The sequence below is a fragment of the Gobius niger genome, assembly GCF_951799975.1.
Source record: "Gobius niger genome assembly, chromosome: 24".
NCBI lineage: Eukaryota > Metazoa > Chordata > Actinopteri > Gobiiformes > Gobiidae > Gobius > Gobius niger.
The window spans coordinates 1,828,211-1,853,749 of record NC_136875.1 but is presented as its reverse complement, the minus strand read 5'-3'; the positions used below and the strand labels follow the sequence as shown (position 1 = coordinate 1,853,749).

The 25,539-nt window shown below is 48.2% G+C and overlaps 1 protein-coding gene across 1 annotated transcript in view; it reads right to left on the bottom strand.

Moving 5' to 3' along the window:
- Positions 1-22,271, bottom strand: part of LOC306982520 (limbin-like) — a 39,205-nt gene extending 16,934 nt beyond the window's left edge. Inside the window, exons 1-14 of the mRNA XM_079582481.1 lie at positions 22,074-22,271; positions 19,294-19,345; positions 18,571-18,668; positions 13,576-13,632; positions 12,149-12,338; positions 11,963-12,063; positions 9,075-9,140; positions 8,807-8,941; positions 7,844-7,983; positions 4,588-4,879; positions 4,168-4,407; positions 2,708-2,883; positions 2,475-2,634; positions 329-502 (exon numbers count right to left, since the gene is read on the bottom strand). Of these exons, the coding sequence (XP_079438607.1) occupies positions 329-502; positions 2,475-2,634; positions 2,708-2,883; positions 4,168-4,407; positions 4,588-4,879; positions 7,844-7,983; positions 8,807-8,941; positions 9,075-9,140; positions 11,963-12,063; positions 12,149-12,338; positions 13,576-13,632; positions 18,571-18,668; positions 19,294-19,345; positions 22,074-22,247 (2,055 nt within the window). The 5' untranslated portion in view covers positions 22,248-22,271. The remainder of the gene's footprint in view (positions 1-328; positions 503-2,474; positions 2,635-2,707; positions 2,884-4,167; positions 4,408-4,587; positions 4,880-7,843; positions 7,984-8,806; positions 8,942-9,074; positions 9,141-11,962; positions 12,064-12,148; positions 12,339-13,575; positions 13,633-18,570; positions 18,669-19,293; positions 19,346-22,073) is intronic.
- Between the last annotated feature and the right edge of the window lie 3,268 nt (positions 22,272-25,539).

The window sequence follows — 25,539 nt, the reverse complement described above, 5'->3', positions numbered from 1 at the left end:
CTGGTTTAGTTCTCAACCTGAGAAGGAGACTCTGTCTGCTAAAGGCGAGACACTGCAGGGGAAAACATGCATTTTTCACACAGTGCTCAATGCTAGGGTGGTTCCGATGATGGATGAACCAACATCAGAATGGGGACTAATGTGTCACAAAATAAAACCACATATTTAAACCTGGCTCTGTTCATTGTTTAGATTTTGTCACTGAAAATCTACAGTCATCTACAGCAGAGGCTTCACATCGATATACCAACATCATTTTTCCCCCTTATTCACCCGCATTGTCTCGCCTTATGTATGAGAGCTCTAACAAACGGCTCAAGTGCGTCACCTTCCTAATGTCGGTCGCCGCCTCCTCATCCAGACGCTTCACGAGCTCAGAAACCTCCGAGCACTGACACGAGAGAAGGTTCCTCCAGCGTTCAAGCACCTGCAGGAGACCAGCCTCATCCAGAGTCAGAGGAGACGAGGACAGGGCCTTCAGCTGCTGCCTGTGCACACAATACTGACCAGACACACGGATTATTCACAATCTCATATACTTCTTCACACTGCTTCACGTGAGCTCCACTAAAGTCAGGTCTAAAGTCACGTTAGCATACAGTCTGTAGTGTACGACACACGCTGTTCTTGGACATGTCCTTGGGAGCGTACGGAGGTCTGGAAGAAGGTGCACTTCTCAACAGAGTTTCAACCCAAATTCTTTGAGGCGATTCAGGACTCTCATTAGTCTTTCCTCTTTCAAACTCATCTTGCCGAAGCATTTCTCCATCAAGCGTTGAAATGTGGACGGGACCCCGTTGGGGCCTTCAATTAAACTCCCAAAATCCAAGTGGACAAAGGCTGTTTTGCGTTTATCCCTTTGTCTATTTCAATTTGGTGGTATCCAAAATCCAAAACCGAGAGCCACTGAGAACCTTGAGCATTGTGAATGTGTCTTTGAGTTTGTGAAGAGCACATGCATCCTTGACTGTTTCCTGTTATCAGTGCAGAGCCTGACACTTCCGTTCTTCCTTACAACAACGATTTGTGAGGTGAAAGGTGAGTCGGACTCTCTGATTACTCCAGGATTTTACAACTCTTGTTTCCTGATGGCATCCAGGTCAATTTTAGGCCCAGTGCTTTTGAACCTGTATATGCTCCCTCTTGGCAATGTCATGGGGAGACACGGAGTCAACTTTCACAGTTCTGCTGATGATACAGTTATACAATCAAATTTGAGTCATGTAACTGTAATTTGCTACATCTGGAATTATGTCCTGCACGCACTTCATTGTCGAGGGTTTCTCTCACTCCTCGGCTGATCGCCCCACACACACAGCTGCTGCAGCTCTGAGCTCAAAGAGAGTGAGACTGAGATTGGCTCCTCGGCCACATGTCCCGCCTCCTCTACTCGCTCTTCGGCTGTGCTCACGTGTGTCTGACTCTACGTGGAGATACAGACTGTACTATCAACAACGCGAGGAGACTGTCTTATAAACATGAGGACAAATATGTGTCAGCAATCAGGCAGAAAACATACATTTTGTGTGGATTCGATTGCTAAAAGAGAGAAGGGAGGAGATTGGAGCTCCTCCCACGTGAGTAATATTAGCAGCTCAATAAAGCTAATAACAAAATGTTTTCACCTCATTCACACAGATGAATAACCCAAATCAAATTACAATCTGAAAAATCGCAATCAAAATGGTGCCGCCCTTGTGGCTGGATTTTGTGCTGGTTGGCGTGCTTATGGCGTGCTTATGGCGTGGTTATGGCGTGCTTATGGCGTGCTTATGGCGTGGTTATGGCGTGGTTATGGCGTGCTTATGGCGTGCTTATGGCGTGGTTATGGCGTGGTTATGGCGTGCTTATGGCGTGGTTATGGCGTGCTTATGGCGTGCTTATGGCGTGCTTATGGCGTGGTTATGGCGTGCTTATGGCGTGCTTATGGCGTGCTTATGGCGTGGTTATGGCGTGCTTATGGCGTGGTTATGGCGTGGTTATGGCGTGCTTATGGCGTGCTTATGGCGTGGTTATGGCGTGGTTATGGCGTGCTTATGGCGTGGTTATGGCGTGCTTATGGCGTGCTTATGGCGTGGTTATGGCGTGCTTATGGCGTGCTTATGGCGTGGTTATGGCATGGTTATGGCGTGGTTATGGCGTGGTTATGGCGTGGTTATGGCGTGCTTATGGCGTGCTTATGGCGTGGTTATGGCGTGCTTATGGCGTGCTTATGGCGTGGTTATGGCATGGTTATGGCGTGGTTATGGCGTGGTTATGGCGTGGTTATGATGGAGAAATGAAACGGGAGCGAGGCCACTGCTCTGTTTCTGGCCTTCGGTCACTGTATGTTCACATCTGGGTTGTCAATTCCCCTGAGCTTTGAAATTCAAGTGTAGTTATGTCAACATATTTCTTGAACTATTCCTCAGCATTCATGTGTCTGACAACAGTCAAGCTTCTCTTAACAGTTTTTAAGTTCCAGATCCTCGTACCGTGTCAGAGAGCGTCTCCTTGCGTCTCTGTAAGAGCCCACAGCGCAGAGCTCTCTTCTCCTCTGTCAGAGCTTCCTCCAGACGCTGCCTCAGGAGCGCCACCTGCTGCTGGGCTCTGTCACACAGCGGCTCCAGCTGCTCCGCAGGAACACGGCCGAGTCTGAAGACAACAGCAGCCACAGTCTAATACAGCATCAACAAGACCTCACTAAACTCTGAATCCAGGCACATACCCCCTGACGTGGCAGAGCCAGGCGTCCAGAGCTCTGGAGCAGCTGTTGAAGGTCTCAGAGATGAGGCTGTGGAGGCTCTGTAGGCTCTGCACCAGGAAGCTCCTCTGGGCCTGACGCTCAGCAAGAACCAACCGCTGATGAGCCACGACCTCGTCCAATGTGTCCTCCAGAAGGTCCTACACAGGGAGGGACAAAAGGGCACATTTACGTCAAACTGGGTTCAAAGCTCTGCATATCAAAGAACCATTCACCCAGTTCCTCCCTCAGTCACATAATACTAGAACACCAAAGACGATCAAGGAATCACTGCCTCAGACACTGAAGTGAAGGGAGAGTCATGCCCAAGGGCACGACAACAGTGCGCACTGCACAGGATTAGAACAGCTGACTTTTGTTATTATAGCTATTGTTTATAGCCTTGATTGTAATGTCATTGTGCATTTTTTAATTTGTATTGCTTGTGTACAGCACTTTGGGCAGCGATGTCAGTCTTTAATGTGATTATCAATTAATTTGACCTTGACCATTGGGTCACAAGACTCTACTATCTGCACCACTGTCGCCTGTGCTTTGTAGTCGTGGTTTAGCTTTACTTTTGTCTTAGGCCCTGTCCCAAAACTCGCACTTCCACCCTCGCGCCCTCCTCCTGTTCCCGATGATGGGTGCGAGTGGGCAGGGTGTCCCAATCCTCCAGAGGGGTCTTTGGCCCCGCCCCCTTTGCGCCCCTGATCCACACTTTGCCGAAGCCCACATCCAAGCGGACTTTGGCAAAGCATATTGCCCATAATTCTTTGCGGTACAGACCAAAGAGACAGAGAAATGGCGGCATCCGCGAATCTTGTGCTGAAAAAAATTACTTTTAATGAAATATTTCAACTTTTCTTATGATGTGTATCTGTAAATACACTCAAGGTTTGCTTATTATATAAAGTACTGCGATGATTTTACGGACATTATTTATTTGCAGCAGTCTGACCTGGCAGGTGCAGTAGTGTGACCTGACAGGTGCAGTAGTCTGACCTGGCAGGTGCAGTAGTCTGACTCGACAGGTGCAGTAGTCTGACCTGGCAGGTGCAGTAGTCTGACCTGACAGGTGCAGTAGTCTGACCTGGCAGGTGCAGTAGTCTGACCTGGCAGGTGCAGTAGTCTGACCTGGCAGGTGCAGTAGTCTGACCTGGCAGGTGTAGTAGTCTGACCTGGCAGGTGCAGTAGTCTGACCTGGCAGGTGCAGTAGTCTGACCTGGCAGGTGTAGTAGTCTGACCTGGCAGGTGCAGTAGTCTGACCTGGCAGGTGCAGTAGTCTGACCTGGCAGGTGCAGTAGTCTGACCTGGCAGGTGCAGTAGTCTGACCTGGCAGGTGTAGTAGTCTGACCTGGCAGGTGCAGTAGTCTGACCTGACAGGTGCAGTAGTCTGACCTGGCAGGTGCAGTAGTCTGACCTGGCAGGTGCAGTAGTCTGACCTGGCAGGTGCAGTAGTGGTGCTGCAGGGACGCTGACGTGCTGTGGTCCATCTCTCCGAGCCGCGTGGCCTCCTCCAGCTCCTCACTGAAGATCATGTGAAGCTCCGCCCTCCGCTGCTCCGTGATCTCCCTCTGCACCCGCGCCGACGCCTCCTCGTGCCGCACCAGCAGGTGGCGCTGCAGCCGGCTCTGACTGAGACTGTGAAGCTTCTCCAGGAGCAGGCTGCACTGGAGGACACTCTGTGGGAGAAAGAGGGCATTTGAAGTCTCAGAAACCCCTCAGATAACCCCTCGAATGTTCCGCAGTGTGACTTTAATGGCATTTTAACGCCTCAGCACTTTTTGAAGGTGAAAATATAAATTTTTGTCAGTTTGAATCCAGGCCTTGATCTCTCAGAAACTCTGCTGTATGGCACTGACCTGTGGCTCCGCCCGTTGGCACAGACGCTCCGCCCGCTCCTGCTCCTGCCTCTGTCTGTGAAGCTCCGCCTCCATGGCGTCTCTGGTTTCTCTGTTGCAGCGTGCGGCGAGGGCGGCCATCTTTGCCTCCAGCTGCTCCTTGAGCCGGCCTTCCGCAGCCATCACCTGCCCCTGCACCACCTCCAGGAGCCTGCCCTCCTGGCTCAACAGCGCCACCACCAGGGCCTTGTGGATCTGCAGCCGGGCCACCTCCAGGTGGTTAGAGGCGCGGAGCAGAGACGACATCTCCAGGCTGAAGATACAACATGGGAAATACAGGTTAAAGAAGGAGTCTAATGAGACCAGCTCAGGAAAAAGAGCAGCTCAAAAACAATCAAGACAGAACCACACAGGCTGTTAGCAAACTAGAGAGAACATTTCAGCTCAGAGTGAACATGATCTTGATTCAAGGAGAAAACACAGTGTAATGTGTTATTGAGGATGCTAATGATAATACTACAGTAGTGATGTGCATGTGGAGCCCGTTTTTTTGCCAGATTTTTTCAAATGTATAGCTTCTAAGCTAGCTCAGTCTAGCTGTAAATTGTAGAGAAATGTAATCCTTGCAGCCTAGTCCCATAGAGACATAGTCCCACCAGCGTGTCCTGGGCCTTCCACGAGGCCTCCTCCCACTAGGACATGCCCGGAACAGCTCCCGCGGGAGGCGACCGGGAGGCATCCGGAACAGATGCCCTATCAACTCAGCTGCTCCTTTCGACGTGAAGGAGCAGCGACTCTACTCCGAGCTCCTCCCGGGTAACTGAGCTCCTCACCCGATCTCGATGGGTGCGCCCAGACACCCTGCGAAGGAAACTCATTTCGGCCGCTTGTATTCGCGATAAGTTCACCATGAAACACAAATGATAAACAATAACCTATTTAATAGTAAAAAAAAAAGCATATTCATTTGTAGGGGTGGGAATTGATAAGATTTTATTGACATCAATGCCATCAATAATTTTACTTGACGATTTGATTCTTTATCGATTCTCTTATCGGTGCCTGACTTGTCTGTGAGTTAAAGGAAAGGCAAGGCAAGGCAACTGTATTTATACCGCGCATTTCGTACACAAGGCAACTCAATGCGCCTAAGGAATGAATGTGCTTTCCATAAACACATTGCAAGTTTTCCCAAGAAAAAAACTTTATCAAATAAAGCAAGTTTTCAAATATACTGTGGCTCCTGCTGGCACTCAGCCTGCCTGGCATCCTCTAAAAAGTCTTAGAAGGTTCAAAGTTCACAACAACAAAAACGTCCATCTTCACAGATCAATCATATTCATTTATATAGGGTGTAGCTTCCTTTTTTTTTGTTTACGTCATGGATGAGTTTTCTTTCGGAGGGCGCAGTCCCTTGATTTCTCTCTCAGCTCCGCCCCTGCAGCTCTCAGATACAGTCTATGAACCTCAGCCTGATGCACCGAGAAAACAGAGAGAAAACACTGACCAACACCAGCAGCTCTCTGAGAGGGAGAGAACTCAAGTTTAGGACAAGGGTCCTGAATTAATAAAAAAAAAAAATAGAATAGAATAGAATAGCATAATTATCAACGAAGGTCTGGAACATAATTTATGGTAATAATAATTACTGTGCTTTGACAACAATGCAACAGTTCATTGTAGTTTTGTTCTTACTGTAAAAATGCATTTTGGTTCCTAAACAACAGAGTATATAGGCCTACACAATGTACAAATGCAGTGCTGTGTTTCTCCTCTTTGCTCAGTTCAAAAATGAGCCCTGTTTAGTCCAGGTTTAATCCTGTTTAGTCCTGGTTTAGTCCAGGTCCTGCTCGATTGAGAAACAGCCGCCCTAATTGAGCGCGACAGTCGCGTGTGCATATTTAACTAGATAATTAGGGTCTTCTCGGTTTTAAATCTTTAGCGAGCTGTATTTCAGTCATTCTGTGGCCGTTTCTAAAAGTGTAAAAAAAAGTGTTCAGCTGGTTTAGCGCGTAGAGGGAAAGAGGGAGAGAGACAGAGCAAACGCAGCTACAGGACTGATGGGAGTCATGGTTGGGTCCAAAGTTTGGATCCAAGTTTTGGGTTCCGCCATTTTGTGACCTCTGGTTTAGTTCTTCATAGCGACAGCTGCACTAGCAGCGCAGTAAAGAGGTTTACTATGCATATTAGCCACCTGGTCTTTACGTTTATAAGCCAAACAAAACTAGGCTACGCAAAGCTGCCTACATTTGTCGTGACAATGCTTATACAGTGAGACATTGTTCACTGCTCCTTATGTGTCCTTTTAAACCTCCGCCTGTGCTGCAGACGCTGGGGTTCGGTGAGAGACAGAGAAGGAGAGGGGAGATTGAGAATGTGGCGCAACTTCATGTTTTGATGATAAGTCAGGGGTAGGTCTCCAGAAGTTCTGTCAACTTCAACCTACTCCTTTTGAGTGTGCAAATTCACCCCTGCTCCTGCTGTAAACATTTATTGTTGTTGTTTTAAAGGGACTATAGGGAGTTTAAAAATGTTAAAATGATGTATTTTCCTCCCCCTACATGTTCCAGCCATGTCCTAATGTGTAGAATGAGCTCAGACCTGTTCACCACAACTGCCTCTAAAATCTGAACTGTCACTGGAAAACGTGTTACTTCGGGTCTGAAGTGCCGTCATGCATTAAAGCAGTACTAAGTAACTCTTCCCCCTAGAGGCCATAAGTGCAACTGCAGGTGTAGTAGCAAGTTATGATTTTTTAACTTATTAATTGTCTTGGAGAGTAAATACTACGCTGACAGGAAAGGCGAAGGGAGAGAGGGTTACTGTGCATTCAATTATACAATGGAAATATTTTTTTTCACTCAAACTTGGCTGTAAATACTGTTTAAAGTGACGTTAGCCCGCAGTTAGCTTTGCCCGTTAGCATGTTAGCTTCTTCTTCATGATTTCATTAGTGTGTATTGCTTGCTCCGCACCGGTGGCAGTGAAGTTGCAAACATGGTTTTCTGTCCAGAGACACCAGGGGGAGATGAAAGACCCTCCAATCATCCCATAAACACTTGTATTACCCCCACAGGGACTACGGGAAGGATTTATTAAGGTAAACACGTTACTTAGTACTGCTTTAATATAGAAGGTGCAGTTACACGTATGACCTGAGGTGGCAGTAGTGAGTATAAAATGGTGAACTTGCATCTAAATAAAAACAAACAGCTTTTGAATATCACCTGTTTTCTCATACTGCGTGCCCCAGAAGAGCAATGTGTCTGTTACACACCTCTCCAGAGCCTGGGCCATGTCCTGAGGCTCCTCCAGAAGCATCACGTCCACCATTTTGCTTTCCAACGCCGCCTCGTCCTTCAGACCGTCTGCGCCGTCGTCACAAACTGCAAACTCCGGCTTGGAACCGCCGCTCCTCTGCAGATGTTACACCAGCGATCCGCCGTGGTCAGTGACAAAGTAAATATAATAATGATGCATTAGTCTTATATAGCGCTTTTCCAGACGCTCAAAGTCGCTTCACAATTTCATGCATTATTCATTCACTCAGTACTCGGGGGTGGTAAGTGAGGGAACCAGTCACATCTGCCACCGCCACCAACCACTCACACACTCCAGGCTCCCTCCACTGCTGTACTTGAGTAGAGTTTTTGTTCTTCCGCAGTATTTGACTTGAGAACTTATTACTTTTACTCCACTACATTTGAAAGAATTTGTTCTTTCGACCTTTGGGTTCTTTTTGGGCGGCTTTAAAGCAGTACTAAGTAACGTGTTTACCTTAATAAACCCTCCCCGTAGTCCCTGTGGGGGTAATACAAGTATTAAAGGGATGATTGGAGGGTCTTTCATCTCCCCCGGTGTCTCTGGATAGAAAACCATCTTTGCAACTTCACTGCCACCGGTCCGGAGAAAGCAATACACACTAATGGAATCACGAAGAAGAAGCTAACATGCTAACGGGCAAAGCTAACTGCGGGCTAACGTCACTTTAAACAGTATTTACAGCCAAGTTTGAGTGAAAAAAAATATTTCCATTGTATAATTGAATGCACAGTAACCCTCTCTCCCTTCGCCTTTCCTGTCAGCGTAGTATTTACTCTCCAAGACAATTAATAAGTTAAAAAATCGTAACTTGCTACGACACCTGCAGTTGCACTAATGGCCTCTAGGGGGAAGAGTTACTTTGTACTGCTTTAAGCTTTCAATTGGACACAACGACTTGGGCAAACGGGAGTAATACCCTTTTGTGGCAGAATCTCAGAGTGAGACTCGGATCGATCCAGTTCATGAGCACAAAACCCAGCAGGGGGAGCACCAGAGACAAGAGGAATCCTCCCACAAAAGCAGCCGCGTGCAGAACGTGGTTCGGCCAGACCTGGAGGACACAGATCAAAAACATGGTCTTATTTCACGTGTATCAAATTCAAAATGTGACTTTTTGGTGTTGCTGGATGAAGTCAAATTTCCTCAACTTTTAAAACTTCATCTGGGACTATGTGTGCACTCACTGTGTCGCTGGCGTTAATCCGTAAAGTCAGGTTAGCGGTTAGCGGCCCAAACATACTGACATCATTCTGTAAGTCAGTAGAACAAAGAAGTCTTAAGGCGAGCGGATGAGACAGGAATAAAAACACATTTGGAGATATCATCGTGACCACCCGCAGCACAGTGGAGGCATCACAGGAAACTGAAAAGGGACAAATGAGGAGGTATCCGGGCAAGACTCGCCACGCATGCCTTCTATCCCTACTATTGTTCTGACTGATGTTCGTTCACAGGAGAATAAAACTGATTCTATTCGTCTGGTACGCTCTTCCAGAAGATGGTGAAAGACTGTTGTGGAGCGGATAGAGCTGTGCAAGGAGGAAGAGGAAGGAGGAGGAGCTGAACCAGTGCAGGACACCACGCTCTGAAACAGGGACGAACCCAGGAGGCGCTGCACCGTTTCAAAGTAGACTGAAGGCAGTACTCAGGTCGGCCTACGGTGGCTAAGGACAAACCCAACACTTGAACCACATTTCAACAATGGAACAATAAAATAAACAAAGCACTTACTTAAAGCAGTACTAAGTAACTCTTCCCCCTAGAGGCCATAAGCGCAACTGCAGGTGTAGTAGCAAGTTACGATTTTTTAACTTATTAATTGTCTTGGAGAGTAAATACTACGCTGACAGGAAAGGCGAAGGGAGAGAGGGTTACTGTGCATCCAATTATACAATGGAAATATTTGTTTTCACTCAAACTTGGCTGTAAATACTGTTTAAAGTGACGTTAGCCCGCAGGTAGCTTTGCCTGTTAGCATGTTAGCTTCTTCTTCGTGATTCCATTAGTGTGTATTGCTTTCTCCGGACCGGTGGCAGTCAAGTTGCAAACATGGTTTTCTGTCTAGAGACACCAGGGGGCGATGAAAGACCCTCCAATCATCCCATAAACACTTGTATTACCCCCACAGGGACTACGGAAAGGATTTATTAAGGTAAACACGTTACTTAGCACTGCTTTAAGGCGAGACACGGCAGGTGAAAGTATTGATTTTTCACGCAGTGGTCGAAGTGAAGATTTGTATCTATTTTCCTCCCTTTACATCTTAGTTTTCATGTCAGATATAAAAATGATAATGTTTATTTGATGATGTTTTGTCTGCGAGGTGGGGGCGACCCGGAAGTAGCTTCTGCGCCGCGTAGAAAGGCCGTCTTTCCCGCGGGTTTTCATTCATAAATATTGACAGATTTGACATCCATGTGTCCTGCTAAGGGGCCCCGTGATGACGCTTTCACCCAAATATGGTATTGTTCCTCCCACTAGAGCAGTGGTTTTCAACCTGGGGGTCAGGACCCCCAAGGGGGTAGCAAGACGAATTTGGGGGGTCGCCAGATCATGTAGATATAATATACATACTTTTAAAAAATATTTTTATTTTGCATGTGTGTGCTATGTTACCAGAGTGCCATCATATGTTCAGAATTTGATGAATTTTGTTTTAGCCATTTGTTTTTTTATTTGTTTTTTATCCTTTTTTATGTAGGATGATGTTCTGATTTCTCACTGTGTGACCCGGGCGGGGGGTCACGAACACGTTTAACTGTTATAATGGGGGTCGCGGCTCCAAAAGGTTGAGAACCACTGCACTAGAGGCATGGTGCGGAGAAGCCAAAGGCCACACTCGGGCAGCGGGTCAGCTCTTATAGTAGCTCCAACAGACTCCAAACTTTCCAGGGATTTTTTAATATCTAATTCCTGGCCTGATTTATTCAGCTTTGAACCCAAAAAACAGGCGGAGTTTTTACAGATTTTTTCACTGATGATTAGTTTATTGAAAAACTAAACAAAATATCCAAAATCCCCTCGGAAAAAATCTTAGTTACTGATATGTCAATAAAATAAAACCATAACATTTAATCGACTCTCTACAAGTCACGCAGCTTCTATTGACGGAAGTGAGCGGGGAAGTCTTTAGGAGTTACTGCGCGGACGTTTTGCTCCTCGTATCATTACGCCTCACAATATAGTCCCCCTTTTTATCTGCTTATAAAATCGACACGTTACATTTCTGTGTAAATATACTTCGCATGAAAACACTTCACGTAACTTTATTTCAATAGGGAACACGTGGAAGAGCTTGGTAGCTTCTATCGTGAGCTTTTTTGGAGCTATGTGACATGTGGGAGAGGCTGCGTATGTGCTCCGCTTGCCTGACAGAGCGCACGGACAAAGACCAGACGGGGATATATTAACTCGACTAAAGTGAGGTAAGAACATATCTCAGTATGTAAAAACGGTGGCCTATTCCTTTAAGAGGAGAAAATGATTTGCCAGTTCATAAAAAAATTACGCACTTTATGAAAAAAAAAATCTCATAAATTGTCTATATTTTTAAATAATGGACAGAGCCAGGTTTATTTTGTAACATATTAGTTAAAAAAATATTTTCTCAGAGGAATTTTTAATCTTGTCCCAGTTTCGGAAAAACTATTTTTCAAGTTTGTAAAAATTCAAATTCCTGTTGTTTATAGAGTGGAATGAAAACCTCATTTGGAGAAAATGGCCCTAAAGTTTAGTCACTTGCCTCAAGTGGAGGAGTTCAAGTTTCTCGGGGTCTGTGTATATTTCTCCAGTCTTTAGCCACTGCTATCTCCCACAAAGGTAAGTTCTATTTAGATTACAGAGTGTTGTCGGGGGGATTCTGTGTTTCACGGGGATACCAAACATGGCAATATTTGTGATGGAATAAGCGTGGGAAATCTCAGAAAATGTCATCAAATAAACATTTAGAGGGAGAGTTTGGTTTATTTTTTAAAACTAATGAAGATGTTGAGGAGAACAATAACTAGCCACAGCGTGAGGAGTCCATGTTTCACTAGAATTCAAACTGACCAGGCAGAGAATGGTGCGTTACCTGTGAGGCGTTGGAGAAAGTGAGAAACGCCGGCAGCTCCAGGACTCCGCTCTTCGTGCTCGTGATGTGTGCAGAGTAGTTCAGAACCACCTGAGATCCAGCTGAAGAGACCGACAAGCAGAAACCAAACCAATCAGTTTGAACGATTGGACTATCTCCACTTACTGCCTGAGAGACACCACTGACCGTGCAGCGCGTCGATGGTGAAGCTCTGGAAGCCTCTCTCCACCTCTCGGCCCGCAGACTGCACCGGGACGATGCCGGAGATGGAGTCGCGGACGGAGACCTGAGAGAGGTTGGAGCCCAGCGCTGGAGACGCCACGTTGTGGATCAGGAGGAAGAAGGAAACCTCGGGAGGGTCAGAGCCCCGCTTCATCTGAGGAAACACCACAACAGCTTTTAAGGCGGCGCCGCAGGGGATAGGGAAAAACTAAAATGTCCAGATATCAATGTGAAGTTTCGCTGTAGATTACTGACATAAATATGGGGGAAAAAGTTCAGTTTTAACAATAAGGTACAGAGGTTTTGGTTTTGGCCAAGTCTTATATTTTCAAACACACGGATAGACAGCGCATTTGTGACCTAGAAAAATGGTAAGGAGGCCTGATAGAACTGTGAGGACGAAGGACACCATCTTTCTCTCACATGGTTTTCACACAGGTAAACAAAATTAGAGACGGAACGCAGATCGAGGAGCCTGGTCAGATATTTTCGCAGTGGACAGGAGAGGTTCACAGATCATCAGCTCTGGAGATTGTAAGACGGTCTAATATCGTCACAGCGCCCACCCCTATTGATGGTTTAAATATTGAGACATATTTGTGGGTTTTTCAGGGGGGTTTTAGATCTTGTTTTTTTGGGTTCAAAGCAACAACAAAAAAAGATATTTTAAATCTGAAAAACACGTCAAAATTTTGTTGAGTCCAAGACAGTTACGTTTAGGGAGCTACTAAAGTGGAAATCCGGTTGCAACAATGCTGTGGAGAAATAATGAAACGATGAAAGTAAACGATCAAGCCCTCCTGATGGGACCTGACCGACGGGTTCACAGGAAAGCTCATCTCATTGGCTCAGTTATGACCCGGGGATTCTAGTTGCTGAATTCAGGACAGTGAAAAAACACTGATGCAGTGTTCCAGGCGACTGGAAGCAAATACATTTCCGACCTTCATGACAAAAAATGCCTTGGAACTGCTGAAAACTTGTAATTACAACAAGTAAACTCGGGGATGACCACAGTGCTCCAAGTTCAGCTGCAGATGAAGGTATCAATGGCTCCCCCAGTGGTAGAAGTGTAGCCGATGATAAAACTGTAACATAATTACTGCACCATGATGTGAATGGTCACAGACATAACATTACCATTGGCCACGAGACTCTGTCCTACACACTTATTGCACCAGGACTGGCTCTGCAAGATCTGAAAGTGTGCTCCTGCTAAGCGCTAAAAGTTGAGCTATAGTCTGCACTTAGAAACACAAGGCCAGGCAGGGGACACATTTTGTTGCACAGTTGATGAATAATGAGAAATAAAACACCTGTAAGATCGGACCCTTAAACTTACAGATCACCACTTTCAGAGAAAACCAAATTTGATGTAAAAAAAACTTTACCTGAGCACATTTGTGAAATCTGACTCCGAAGACCGACGGCCCCGGTCCAGTCTGTGCCTAAAAAAAGAGAAATGTTTTGCAATGGCTCACGTTTTTTGTACAATTGACTTAACTGACAAGAGAGGGCTGAGGGGGCGTGTCTCACAGACCTGAGGGGGCGTGTGTCACAGACCTGAGGGGGCGTGTCTCACAGACCTGAGGGGGCGTGTGTCACAGACCTGAGGGGGCGTGTCTCACAGACCTGAGGGGGCGTGTCTCACAGACCTGAGGGGGCGTGTCTCACAGACCTGAGGGGGCGTGTGTCACAGACCTGAGGGGGCGTGTCTCACAGACCTGAGGGGGCGTGTCTCACAGACCTGAGGGGGCGTGTCTCACAGACCTGAGGGGGCGTGTGTCACAGACCTGAGGGGGCGTGTCTCACTGACCTGAGGGGGCGTGTCTCACAGACCTGAGGGGGCGTGTCTCACAGACCTGAGGGGGCGTGTCTCACTGACCTGAGGGGGCGTGTCTCACAGACCTGAGGGGGCGTGTGTCACATACCTGAGGGGGCGTGTGTCACAGACCTGAGGGGGTGTGTCACAGACCTGAGGGGGTGTGTCTCACAGACCTGAGGGGGTGTCTCACAGACCTGAGGGGGCGTGTCTCACAGACCTGAGGGGGTGTCTCAGAGACCTGAGGGGGTGTCTCACAGACCTGAGGGGGTGTCTCAGAGACCTGAGGGGGTGTCTCAGAGACCTGAGGGGGTGTCTCACAGACCTGAGGGGGTGTCTCAGAGACCTGAAGGGGTTTCTCACAGACCTGAGGGGGCGTGTGTCACAGACCTGAGGGGGCGTGTGTCACAGACCTGAGGGGGCGTGTCTCACAGACCTGAGGGGGCGTGTCTCACTGACCTGAGGGGACGTGTGTCACAGACCTGAGGGGGCGTGTCTCACTGACCTGAGGGGGCGTGTCTCACTGACCTGAGGGGACGTGTGTCACTGACCTGAGGGGGTGTGTCACAGACCTGAGGGGGCGTGTCTCACAGACCTGAGGGGGCGTGTCTCACAGACCTGAGGGGGCGTGTGTCACAGACCTGAGGGGGCGTGTGTCACAGACCTGAGGGGGCGTGTCTCACAGACCTGAGGGGGCGTGTCTCACTGACCTGAGGGGACGTGTGTCACAGACCTGAGGGGGCGTGTCTCACTGACCTGAGGGGGCGTGTCTCACTGACCTGAGGGGACGTGTGTCACTGACCTGAGGGGGTGTGTCACAGACCTGAGGGGGCGTGTCTCACAGACCTGAGGGGGCGTGTGTCACTGACCTGAGGGGGTGTGTCACAGACCTGAGGGGGCGTGTCTCACAGACCTGAGGGGGTGTGTCACAGACCTGAGGGGGCGTGTCTCACTGACCTGAGGGGGCGTGTCTCACTGACCTGAGGGGGCGTGTCTCACAGACCTGAGGTGGCGTGTCTCACAGACCTGAGGGGGCGTGTGTCACAGACCTGAGGGGCGTGTCTCACAGACCTGAGGGGGCGTGTCTCACAGACCTGAGGGGGCGTGTCTCACAGACCTGAGGGGGCGTGTCTCACAGACCTGAGGGGACGTGTGTCACAGACCTGAGGGGGCGTGTCTCACAGACCTGAGGGGGCGTGTGTCACAGACCTGAGGGGGCGTGTGTCACAGACCTGAGGGGGCGTGTGTCACAGACCTGAGGGGGCGTGTCTCACAGACCTGAGGGGGCGTGTCTCACAGACCTGAGGGGGCGTGTGTCACAGACCTGAGGGGCGTGTCTCCCTGACCTGAGGGGGCGTGTCTCACAGACCTGAGGGGACGTGTGTCACAGACCTGAGGGGGCGTGTCTCACAGACCTGAGGGGGCGTGTCTCACAGACCTGAGGGGGCGTGTGTCACAGACCTGAGGGGGCGTGTGTCACAGACCTGAGGGGGCGTGTCTCACAGACCTGAGGGGGCGTGTCTCACAGACCTGAGGGGACGTGTGTCACAGACCTGAGGGGGCGTGTCTCACAGACCTGAGGGGACGTGTGTCACAGACGTGAGGGGGCGTGTCTCCCTGACCTGAGGGGGCGTGTCTCACAGACCTGAGGGGACGTGTGTCACAGACTTGAGGGGGCGTGTGTCACTGACCTGAGGGGGCGTGTGTCACAGACTTGAGGGGGCGTGGGTCACAGACCTGAGGGGGAGTGTCTCACTGACCTGAGGGGGTGTGTCACAGACCTGAGGGGGCGTGTCTCACTGACCTGAGGGGGCGTGTCTCACAGACCTGAGGGGGCGTGTGTCACTGACCTGAGGGGGCGTGTGTCACAGACTTGAGGGGGCGTGTGTCACAGACTTGAGGGGGCGTGTCTCACAGACCTGAGGGGGCGTGTCTCACTGACCTGAGGGGGCGTGTCTCACAGACCTGAGGGGGCGTGTGTCACTGACCTGAGGGGGCGTGTGTCACAGACCTGAGGGGGCGTGTCTCACAGACCTGAGGGGGCGTGTCTCACAGACCTGAGGGGGCGTGTCTCACAGACCTGAGGGGGCGTGTGTCACAGACCTGAGGGGGCGTGTCTCACAGACCTGAGGGGGCGTGTGTCACAGACCTGAGGGGGCGTGTCTCACTGACCTGAGGGGGCGTGTCTCACAGACCTGAGGGGGCGTGTGTCACAGACCTGAGGGGGTGTGTCCCACAGACCTGAGGGGGTGTGTCACAGACCTGAGGGGGTGTGTCTCACAGACCTGAGGGGGCGTGTCTCACAGACCTGAGGGGGTGTGTCTCACAGACCTGAGGGGGTGTGTCTCACAGACCTGAGGGGGCGTGTGTCACAGACCTGAGGGGGCGTGTCTCACAGACCTGACGGGGCGTGTCTCACTGACCTGAGGGGACGTGTGTCACTGACCTGAGGGGACGTGTCTCACAGACCTGAGGGGGCGTGTCTCACAGACCTGAGGGGGTGTCTCACAGACCTGAGGGGGTGTGTCTCACAGACCTGAGGGGGCGTGTCTCACAGACCTGAGGGGGCGTGTGTCACTGACCTGAGGGGACGTGTGTCACAGACCTGAGGGGACGTGTCTCACTGACCTGAGGGGGCGTGTCTCACTGACCTGAGGGGACGTGTGTCACAGACCTGAGGGGGCGTGTCTCACAGACCTGAGGGGGCGTGTGTCACTGACCTGAGGGGGCGTGTCTCACTGACCTGAGGGGGCGTGTCTCACTGACCTGAGGGGGTGTGTCACAGACCTGAGGGGACGTGTCTCACTGACCTGAGGGGGCGTGTCTCACAGACCTGAGGGGGCGTGTGTCACTGACCTGAGGGGACGTGTGTCACTGACCTGAGGGGGCGTGTGTCACTGACCTGAGGGGACGTGTGTCACTGACCTGAGGGGGTGTGTCACAGACCTGAGGGGGCGTGTCTCACAGACCTGAGGGGGTGTGTCACAGACCTGAGGGGGCGTGTCTCACTGACCTGAGGGGGCGTGTCTCACTGACCTGAGGGGGCGTGTCTCACAGACCTGAGGGGGCGTGTCTCACAGACCTGAGGGGGCGTGTCTCACAGACCTGAGGGGGCGTGTGTCACAGACCTGAGGGGCGTGTCTCACAGACCTGAGGGGGCGTGTCTCACAGACCTGAGGGGGCGTGTCTCACAGACCTGAGGGGACGTGTGTCACAGACCTGAGGGGGCGTGTGTCACAGACCTGAGGGGGCGTGTCTCACAGACCTGAGGGGGCGTGTCTCACAGACCTGAGGGGGCGTGTCTCACAGACCTGAGGGGGCGTGTGTCACAGACCTGAGGGGCGTGTCTCCCTGACCTGAGGGGGCGTGTCTCACAGACCTGAGGGGGCGTGTCTCACAGACCTGAGGGGGCGTGTCTCACAGACCTGAGGGGGCGTGTCTCACAGACCTGAGGGGACGTGTGTCACAGACCTGAGGGGGCGTGTCTCACAGACCTGAGGGGGCGTGTCTCACAGACCTGAGGGGACGTGTGTCACAGACCTGAGGGGGCGTGTCTCACAGACCTGAGGGGGCGTGTCTCACAGACCTGAGGGGACGTGTGTCACAGACCTGAGGGGGCGTGTCTCACAGACCTGAGGGGACGTGTGTCACAGACCTGAGGGGGCGTGTCTCACAGACCTGAGGGGGCGTGTCTCACTGACCTGAGGGGGCGTGTGTCACAGACCTGAGGGGGCGTGTGTCACAGACCTGAGGGGGCGTGTGTCACAGACCTGAGGGGGCGTGTCTCACAGACCTGAGGGGGCGTGTCTCACTGACCTGAGGGGGCGTGTGTCACAGACCTGAGGGGGCGTGTGTCACAGACCTGAGGGGGCGTGTGTCACAGACCTGAGGGGGCGTGTCTCACAGATCTGAGGGGGCGTGTGTCACAGACCTGAGGGGGCGTGTCTCACAGATCTGAGGGGGCGTGTGTCACAGACCTGAGGGGGCGTGTGTCACAGACCTGAGGGGGCATGTCTCACTGACCAGAGGGGGCGTGTGTCACAGACCTGAGGGGGCGTGTGTCACAGACCTGAGGGGGCGTGTCTCACAGACCTGAGGGGGCGTGTCTCACTGACCTGAGGGGGCGTGTCTCCGAGGGGGGCGTGTCTCACAGACCTGAGGGGGCGTGTCTCACTGACCTGAGGGGGCGTGTCTCCGAGGGGGGCGTGGGTCACAGACCTGAGGGGGCGTGTCTCACAGATCTGAGGGGGCGTGTGTCACTGACCTGAGGGGGCGTGTCTCACAGACCTGAGGGGGCGTGTCTCACTGACCTGAGGGGGCGTGTCTCACAGACCTGAGGGGGCGTGTGTCACTGACCTGAGGGGGCGTGTCTCACAGAGCTGAGGGGGCGTGTCTCACAGAGCTGAGGGGGCGTGTCTCACAGACCTGAGGGGGCGTGTCTCACTGACCTGAGGGGGCGTGTCTCACTGACCTGAGGGGGCGTGTCTCACAGACCTGAGGGGGCGTGTCTCACAGACCTGAGGGGGGCGTGTCTCACAGACCTGAGAGGGCGTGTGTCACTGACCTGAGGGGGCGTGTCTCCCAGGGGGGCGTGGGTCACAGAGCTCCGTCGTTCTCTGAGGAACAGCCGCTTTGCCGCTTGAGCTTCAGGCGAGGACGTTTCTGGCCGAACAGAACACGACAGGTCAGTGTTATCAACATTTAACAGATACTTCCACATATTTGCTCTGTCGAGTAAAGTAGACTTTTTGAGGATTACATAGACTCAAGCAGCATCAGTGCACAGACTTTGTTAAACATGTATAATAATGTGCCATGTGCTATAGATTTTGGCATATTTATACAGGCTTTGTTATTGTTTTATTCACTTGCTGTGGTATCGGACTGGTACTCAGTATCAGCGACTACTCTGAACCCAAGTACCGGTATCGGATCAGGTGGGAAAAACTGTCATCAATTAAAACAGATGAGACAATTCTTCTTTTCTCGATTAAGTAATAACTATCAACAATTCATCATGACTTTTAAATGTTGCAGAATATTCTTGTGTGTTTTTGTAATTTTTCCCTTTTCTGCAATCACAAAAGCACAATGCACTCGTAACCGAAAAGGATCTTCTTTCCCAGAGTGTAAGATTAATAAAAAACTTCAGTACTTTCACTTAATAAGGAACTTTGACTTTTATTCAGAGTAATATTTATCCGGTGTTATCTACTATCATCCAGTAATAATATTACAAACTTCGACCACAGTTGTGTGCCAGGAAACATAAAAAGTTGCATCTTACCGAGCGTTTTCCTCAGAGACTTTAAACCTCTCCGGTGCTTAAGTGGAGCAGGCTGAAACACAGACATTCACACAACAATGTTTAACAACAACTGACCACCTTTCCATCAAAGAAACCACTCAAAATGTCGCTAATGCAATGTTACCTGGATAGGGAGCAGTGGCGCCTTTGCGGTGTTTGCCCAGCAGGGGGCGCACCTTTTCTGTTCTTGTTATGAGTTTTTGTGGCGCTGTTGCTGATTTTATTAGTGAATAATGTAGGCTTTATGTTCATTTTAGGGTTTCTACAGGCAGATGCAAGTCAAACATAATGCGTTTTAATGCCCAAATACTATATTTTAATGCCAAACAAATGCAAATTGGACAAAGCTAGCAACTTTTTAGCAAAAAATAAAAGCTGAACTACTTTTGGACCATCATTTTTTGGGAAATACTTATACAGTAAAAAAATGTTGAGCAATGTTGTAATTTTCCAATAAATTTAGATTTGGATTGGAATGGAATTTCATGCTTTTTAATGAAAGGCCTTGATTTTGGCACAATCAATCATTTAATGACATTTAATGCTTTTCAATGACCCCACGGAAACCCGGCCTTTAGACGACTCATGTTAGAACTTAACAAAAGAAGCTATCAATAACTACTCTGGACTTTATGATTATATGAAAACACTTTTTGTTGTTGGCTTTTAAGGTGTCAGTGATTACTTTGAATCACCGACATCAATCTCAGACGCCTGTGATGATTAGTTTTCAGGTTAAGTCTAGTTAAGGGAAAAAGGACGTTCCACATTATTAACCAGACCACCATTTTCAAGCAATATGGGAAAGAAAAAGGGTCTCTCTGCTGATGAAAAGCGTGAAATAGTTGAATGCCTTGGTCTAGGTATGAAAACCTTCGATATTTCACGAACGATTACGCATAATCATCGTACTGTTAAGAGATTTGTGGCTGATTTAAAGCACACACGGGTTTGTGCAGATAAAGGCACAATAAGGACGGTTTTTGCCAGACAAACACATCAGATTAATAGAACAGATGCTGCAAAGCAGCATAAAGGTATTTGAAGCTGCTGGTGCCTCTTGAGTCTCCCGAACATCAAGGTGTAGGACCCTCCAGAGGCTGCAGTTGTGCATAAACCTTCTATCCGGCCTCCCCTAAACGGTTCATTGAAGCTCATGAACAGAAACGGAAATACATGAGGACTCATTTTCAAACAGTCTTGTTCACTGATGAGGCCGTGTGACCCTGGATGGTCAGATGGATGGAGGAGTGGATGGTTGGTGAATGGCCACCATGTCCCAACAAGGCTGTGAGGTCAGTAAGGAGGGGGCGGAGTCATGTTCTGGCCTGGAATCATGGGGAGAGAGCTGGTCGGCTCCTTTAGGCACTTGTATCTGTCACGGTTCTGTCAGTCATTTTCAGTTCCCCCTTGATTTTGTTTAGTGTTCTTGTCCTTAGTGTTTTATTTTGACTTGTCTGTTCTGTCCTTGTGATTTTGCTTTGCTTCCCCTTTGTTGATCACCTGCCCCGCCCTAATGTGTTTCACCTGTTCCCGGTTCCTTGTGTATTTAAACCCCTCAGTTTTCCCTTGTCTTTGCTGGATCATTGTCGTTCATGTCTCTGTCATTGTCTGCGTCCTGGTTCCGTCTTGTGAGTTTTTGCATTTTGTCCTTGGCATTGTCCATTAAATTAGTAAGTATTGTGTTGGCTGTTTGCAATTGGGTCCTCACTCCACCATCGCACCTCCAAACATGACAGTATCGTGATCGAATCAAAATTGTAAAATTAAAACATCGCACTATCTCTAATCACCACATGCACTCTAACTACTCTTAGTACCTAGAAGATCCTTTTTTCTTCCATCTTGTATTATGGACACTGTTGCAATAACAGACACACAATACATATGTCACATATGTATCGTATTGTTGTGAACTCTGTATCGGGATATGATACATATCGTGAAGTTGTGGTGCCCCTGCAAGTTGTGAAAGTTGTGAAGTTCTCCACTTTTGATACTGTTTTTAACTCTATGAAAAATGTTTGCTAGTACCCACAAACGGTAATAACATTTCCATCCAGAACTAGCCCTTGTGAAGAATTGGGATGTTACAAATATGTTCGGATAGAAGCAACGAATGAGCTTGGACAAACATTTGAATGTACGGCTCCCTCTTTGTTTATAACACAAAACCAGGGGCGGACTGGCCACATGTCCATTCTGGAAGAGCACAGAAGGGCCACTGGCTCTAGGGCCACCGGTCCCGCCTCAACCAAGCTTTACCCAAATCTAAAAGCTAAAAAGAAAAGCATCAAAATAGCGAGAAAAAGGGGATGAAAAGTCAACAAAAACATGAGAAAAACACAACAAAAAATGATTGAAAAAATAGCTCAAAAAACAACAAAAATATGACAAAATTGTGGCAACGTGACAAAAAGTTTCCATCACTTTTGTAGGTCTTAGCTTTCAAATGAGGCGGTACATTGTTGATCTCCAGTCGAGAAGCTTTTAGATTTGGGTAAAGCCCAGTATAAAAAAACATGAATCTAAAAGGAATTCCGTGGAGTATGGTGCACCACAAGGCTGAATTTTGGCACCATTATTATTTATTATTTACATTAATGATTTTGCTTCTGTTTCTACGACCACCTTTCCAGTTCTTTTTGCTGATGATACCAATCAAAAAATAATAATAAAAAGCCGAACTGGGGGAAATGCACTCGTTAATGTTATGGCGGGGGGTAAGAGGTTAAAACATGTATGCTGAGCTCCATCACCTCTGCGGTCCTGGCGGAGGCTGCAGCCCGGGATGCCCCCCTCTGCCCGCGGTGAAACTCTGCCGCCTGTCCCCCTCCTCGGCTTCCAGCAGCAGCTCCGTCCACAGCCGAGGGTTCGGACCACAGCACGCCGAGCAGCAGGAGCCATGACGCGGTCAGACGAAGCAGAAGCATCCGTGAACAACAACCACATACTAAGCTAACTCTCCTAACACTTCCAAAAAGCATCAGTCTCAGCGCGGCCTCGGTCATAAACTGTTCATAACCTGGACTCATTCATCACACGTGAATGTGAAAGTCTGTGCGGCATCTTTTCATTAAGGGGAGGACATGTTGGTTCACTTTAGAAACATTCCCCAAAGTTTGGAAAAACAGAAGACCGTTACGTTAGCTTATGTCTAGTCTGACTGTTTCCAGTCAGACTTTCAAAATAAAATCCTTTTCGGTTTTAGTGATTTTATTTATATTATTATTATTTTATATTTATTATACAAATAAAGCTGATCACAACTCCTTCAGTGTTTTGAACTACCTTCTAGTGCGTATAGGCTATGTGCACAGTTTTACCATGTGACGTCTTCCTGGACAGTCAGCCAGACGCTGGACTTCCGGTCGCCGATCGTTTACGTTCACAACTAGCAGGTCCCACACAAATAAGAGAAGCTCAGGATTTGGTTAAAGGGGCTATATCATGCTATTTTAGCCATTCCAAAGTTAAGTATAGGCATTTAGATGATACATTGTACCTCTACCATTATGGAGCACTCATTTTTGTGATAAATATAAGTGTTTTCTGGAGGTATTTTTCAAACCCGGAAGACACAACGCTTCGATTCAGTTAACTCCGCCCCCTCTCTCCGCACATACAACTTTACCGTAATATAAATAAACAACAGTAAGTGAAGATACTTCACGATGCAGTTATACGGAGTTGACATCTGCAACACAGCTTCATAAATGGCTAACACACATGCTAATATGCTAACACACATGCTAATATGCTAACACACATGCTAACCCGCGTTTGGATTGACTCACCCTCTGGTCCATCACTGTTTACATTATGGGACTCGCGTTGGTTATAAAAGTGAATCCACTTTGATTCTGGCGAAGGTTCACCAAACATCCATCAGAGACAGTCACAGAAAAACAATATTTTGGTGAAAGTCGCTGAATCCCGGAGAAAAAAACAGCTGAGTGGCCTCTTCCCGAAAAGGGTTGAATATAAACTCCTCGTCCACGTAGCCAAACGCGCTTCTTTTTTTCCGTCCGTGACATTATCGTTAGGTAAGAATAAGAACAGGTGTGTCCAGAGTAGGTAACGAGCTCCATCTTCACAGCTGCAGCGCAAACATGACTGATCTGTTCAGACGCGATGTGTTTGTTTTGGCCTCAGCTGACCTGGAAGCACCTCGGGCACATCCTTTTTATTTTTTTTATTTTTTTATTTTTTTTAAATTTTTTTTACTCTTTATTTCTCTCTTACGACAGAAATAATGAAAAAGCTGTTTTACAAATTAAAATCAGGCCGTAAGCATAGAATTAAGACATTACATTACAGACGTCAAGCACTTCCGTTCCGCTGTGACGACACAACTGAACACTCAGCCGTTCACCAGGAGAGGGAGGAGCAGCTGCTCAGAGAGCAGGATTCAGGAGGATTACTGAGAGCTGCGTGAATGAAGCCACAAACCACTCTGGGGGTGTATTTGATAAGGAAATAGCATAACAACATGGCTAAAAGCTCCAAAAAGTCGATTTTGCATGATATAGGACCTTACTGATGGAGTCACAGAAACGTGTTACAAACATGTTCGCTGTGAATCCAGCCTCAAAGGAAACGCCAGCTGTCGTAAGGGGCGGAGTTTTTATCTTAGAGCTAAAGGCTAGTGTTAAAAAATGATAATATAACATGTAAACAAGTCAATATTATTTAGACTACTAACAGGCAGATTCTTTTTTGCGCAGGCTCGTTCAAAACTTTGTGCTAGATTTATTTTGTATTTTGTTAGCCTCAAGACAAAAACATCCACCGTTATGAACACGGAGGTTTCCTCCAGTGAAGTCGCTACGTCTCATGTAATATTTTCTAACCTGCTCCAGTCACATCTTAACTTTTACTATACGAAATCTTGAGCTTCATTTTGCTTCATTTCTGTGGGACCCTACTCATTTTTAATGGGAAGAGATAACGGACAGGAAGGACAGCGTCTGGTTTATTTATTTATTTATTTATCGACCTTTATTTAACCAGGATAGTCCTACTGAGATTAATAATGTCTTTTTCAGGAGAGTCCTGGCCCCAGAGGGGAATCTATTGTACATGTTTTTAGTGGTGGGGGAAACCGGAGTACCCGGAGGAAACCTCGGCAAACTCCACACAGAAAGGCCCCGTCCAGATGGGAATGGAACCCGGTGTAACAGGCCAGAGTATACCCCCATCTGGACTACACTAAGGGTTTAAAGGGGCCTAGGCCATTTCATACCCCAGGTATAAAATAGCCTAGACCATAATATACCCCGGGGTATATATCAAAAGCCTCGTAGTATCATGGGACTACCGAGCATCCTGGGTAATGTAGTTCTAGGACGAAGGCTCGCAGTTAAACTGTATTTTTCCGTAAACTAGATGGATCTCATAGGTGCTTTTTTCACCTGCGTCTGACTTTGCGGTCGCTTCAGAACCACAGAGCTGGATTCAGCCCAAGCTGACGGAGTTACGGAGTTAAAGACTTTATTCCAAATCAATGCGGTCTCAAAGGATGGGGAATTTTACTTCCGGACCGGAGAGGAGGCGGGACTGTGGAGCTCTATAGACTACTACATTTTATTATATGTTTTTAATTATATTTTTAAAATATACATATAAAAAAAAGCATTCACACTCACCTTCAGGTTCTAGCATTTGATTATGTCATAAAGCTCACATTGGAAGCAGTGACATCATCAATAGAAAAATGAATTCTCAAGCTTATCAAGATATTTTGCAGAAAAACCTGAGACATTCACAACATGCATGGAACAAGTAAGTGAAGTTTTGCAACAATAACTGCTTTTCTGTAGTTGCAGATTAGATTTACAAAACTGCTGCAGTTCAGTGAGATTCAGGGGGAGTACTCACTTTGTCTACGCTGTCCTGTGAATGTTTACATGTTTGGGCCAATAAAAATATGATCAAATGAAAATGTTTGGGTGGTATTAGTTTAAGCAGACACTGTTTAATCACTCCTGTGATTTCATTAAAGATCTGACCACATTTAGAGACCAATTTAGGCAGAAATGTGAGAAGTCCCACACGGTGCACTCACTTTTTCCTCCCCATTCTTTTTAACAGCTACCTCAATTTTAGCAGATTTTTTGTTCAATGTAATTTATTGATGCATTTGATGTCATTGCGTTTTATTGTATTTTGTGTTTTTAGTGTGGTTCTGTGTGTTTGCTGTTGCTGTGAGGCACATAGAGTTGT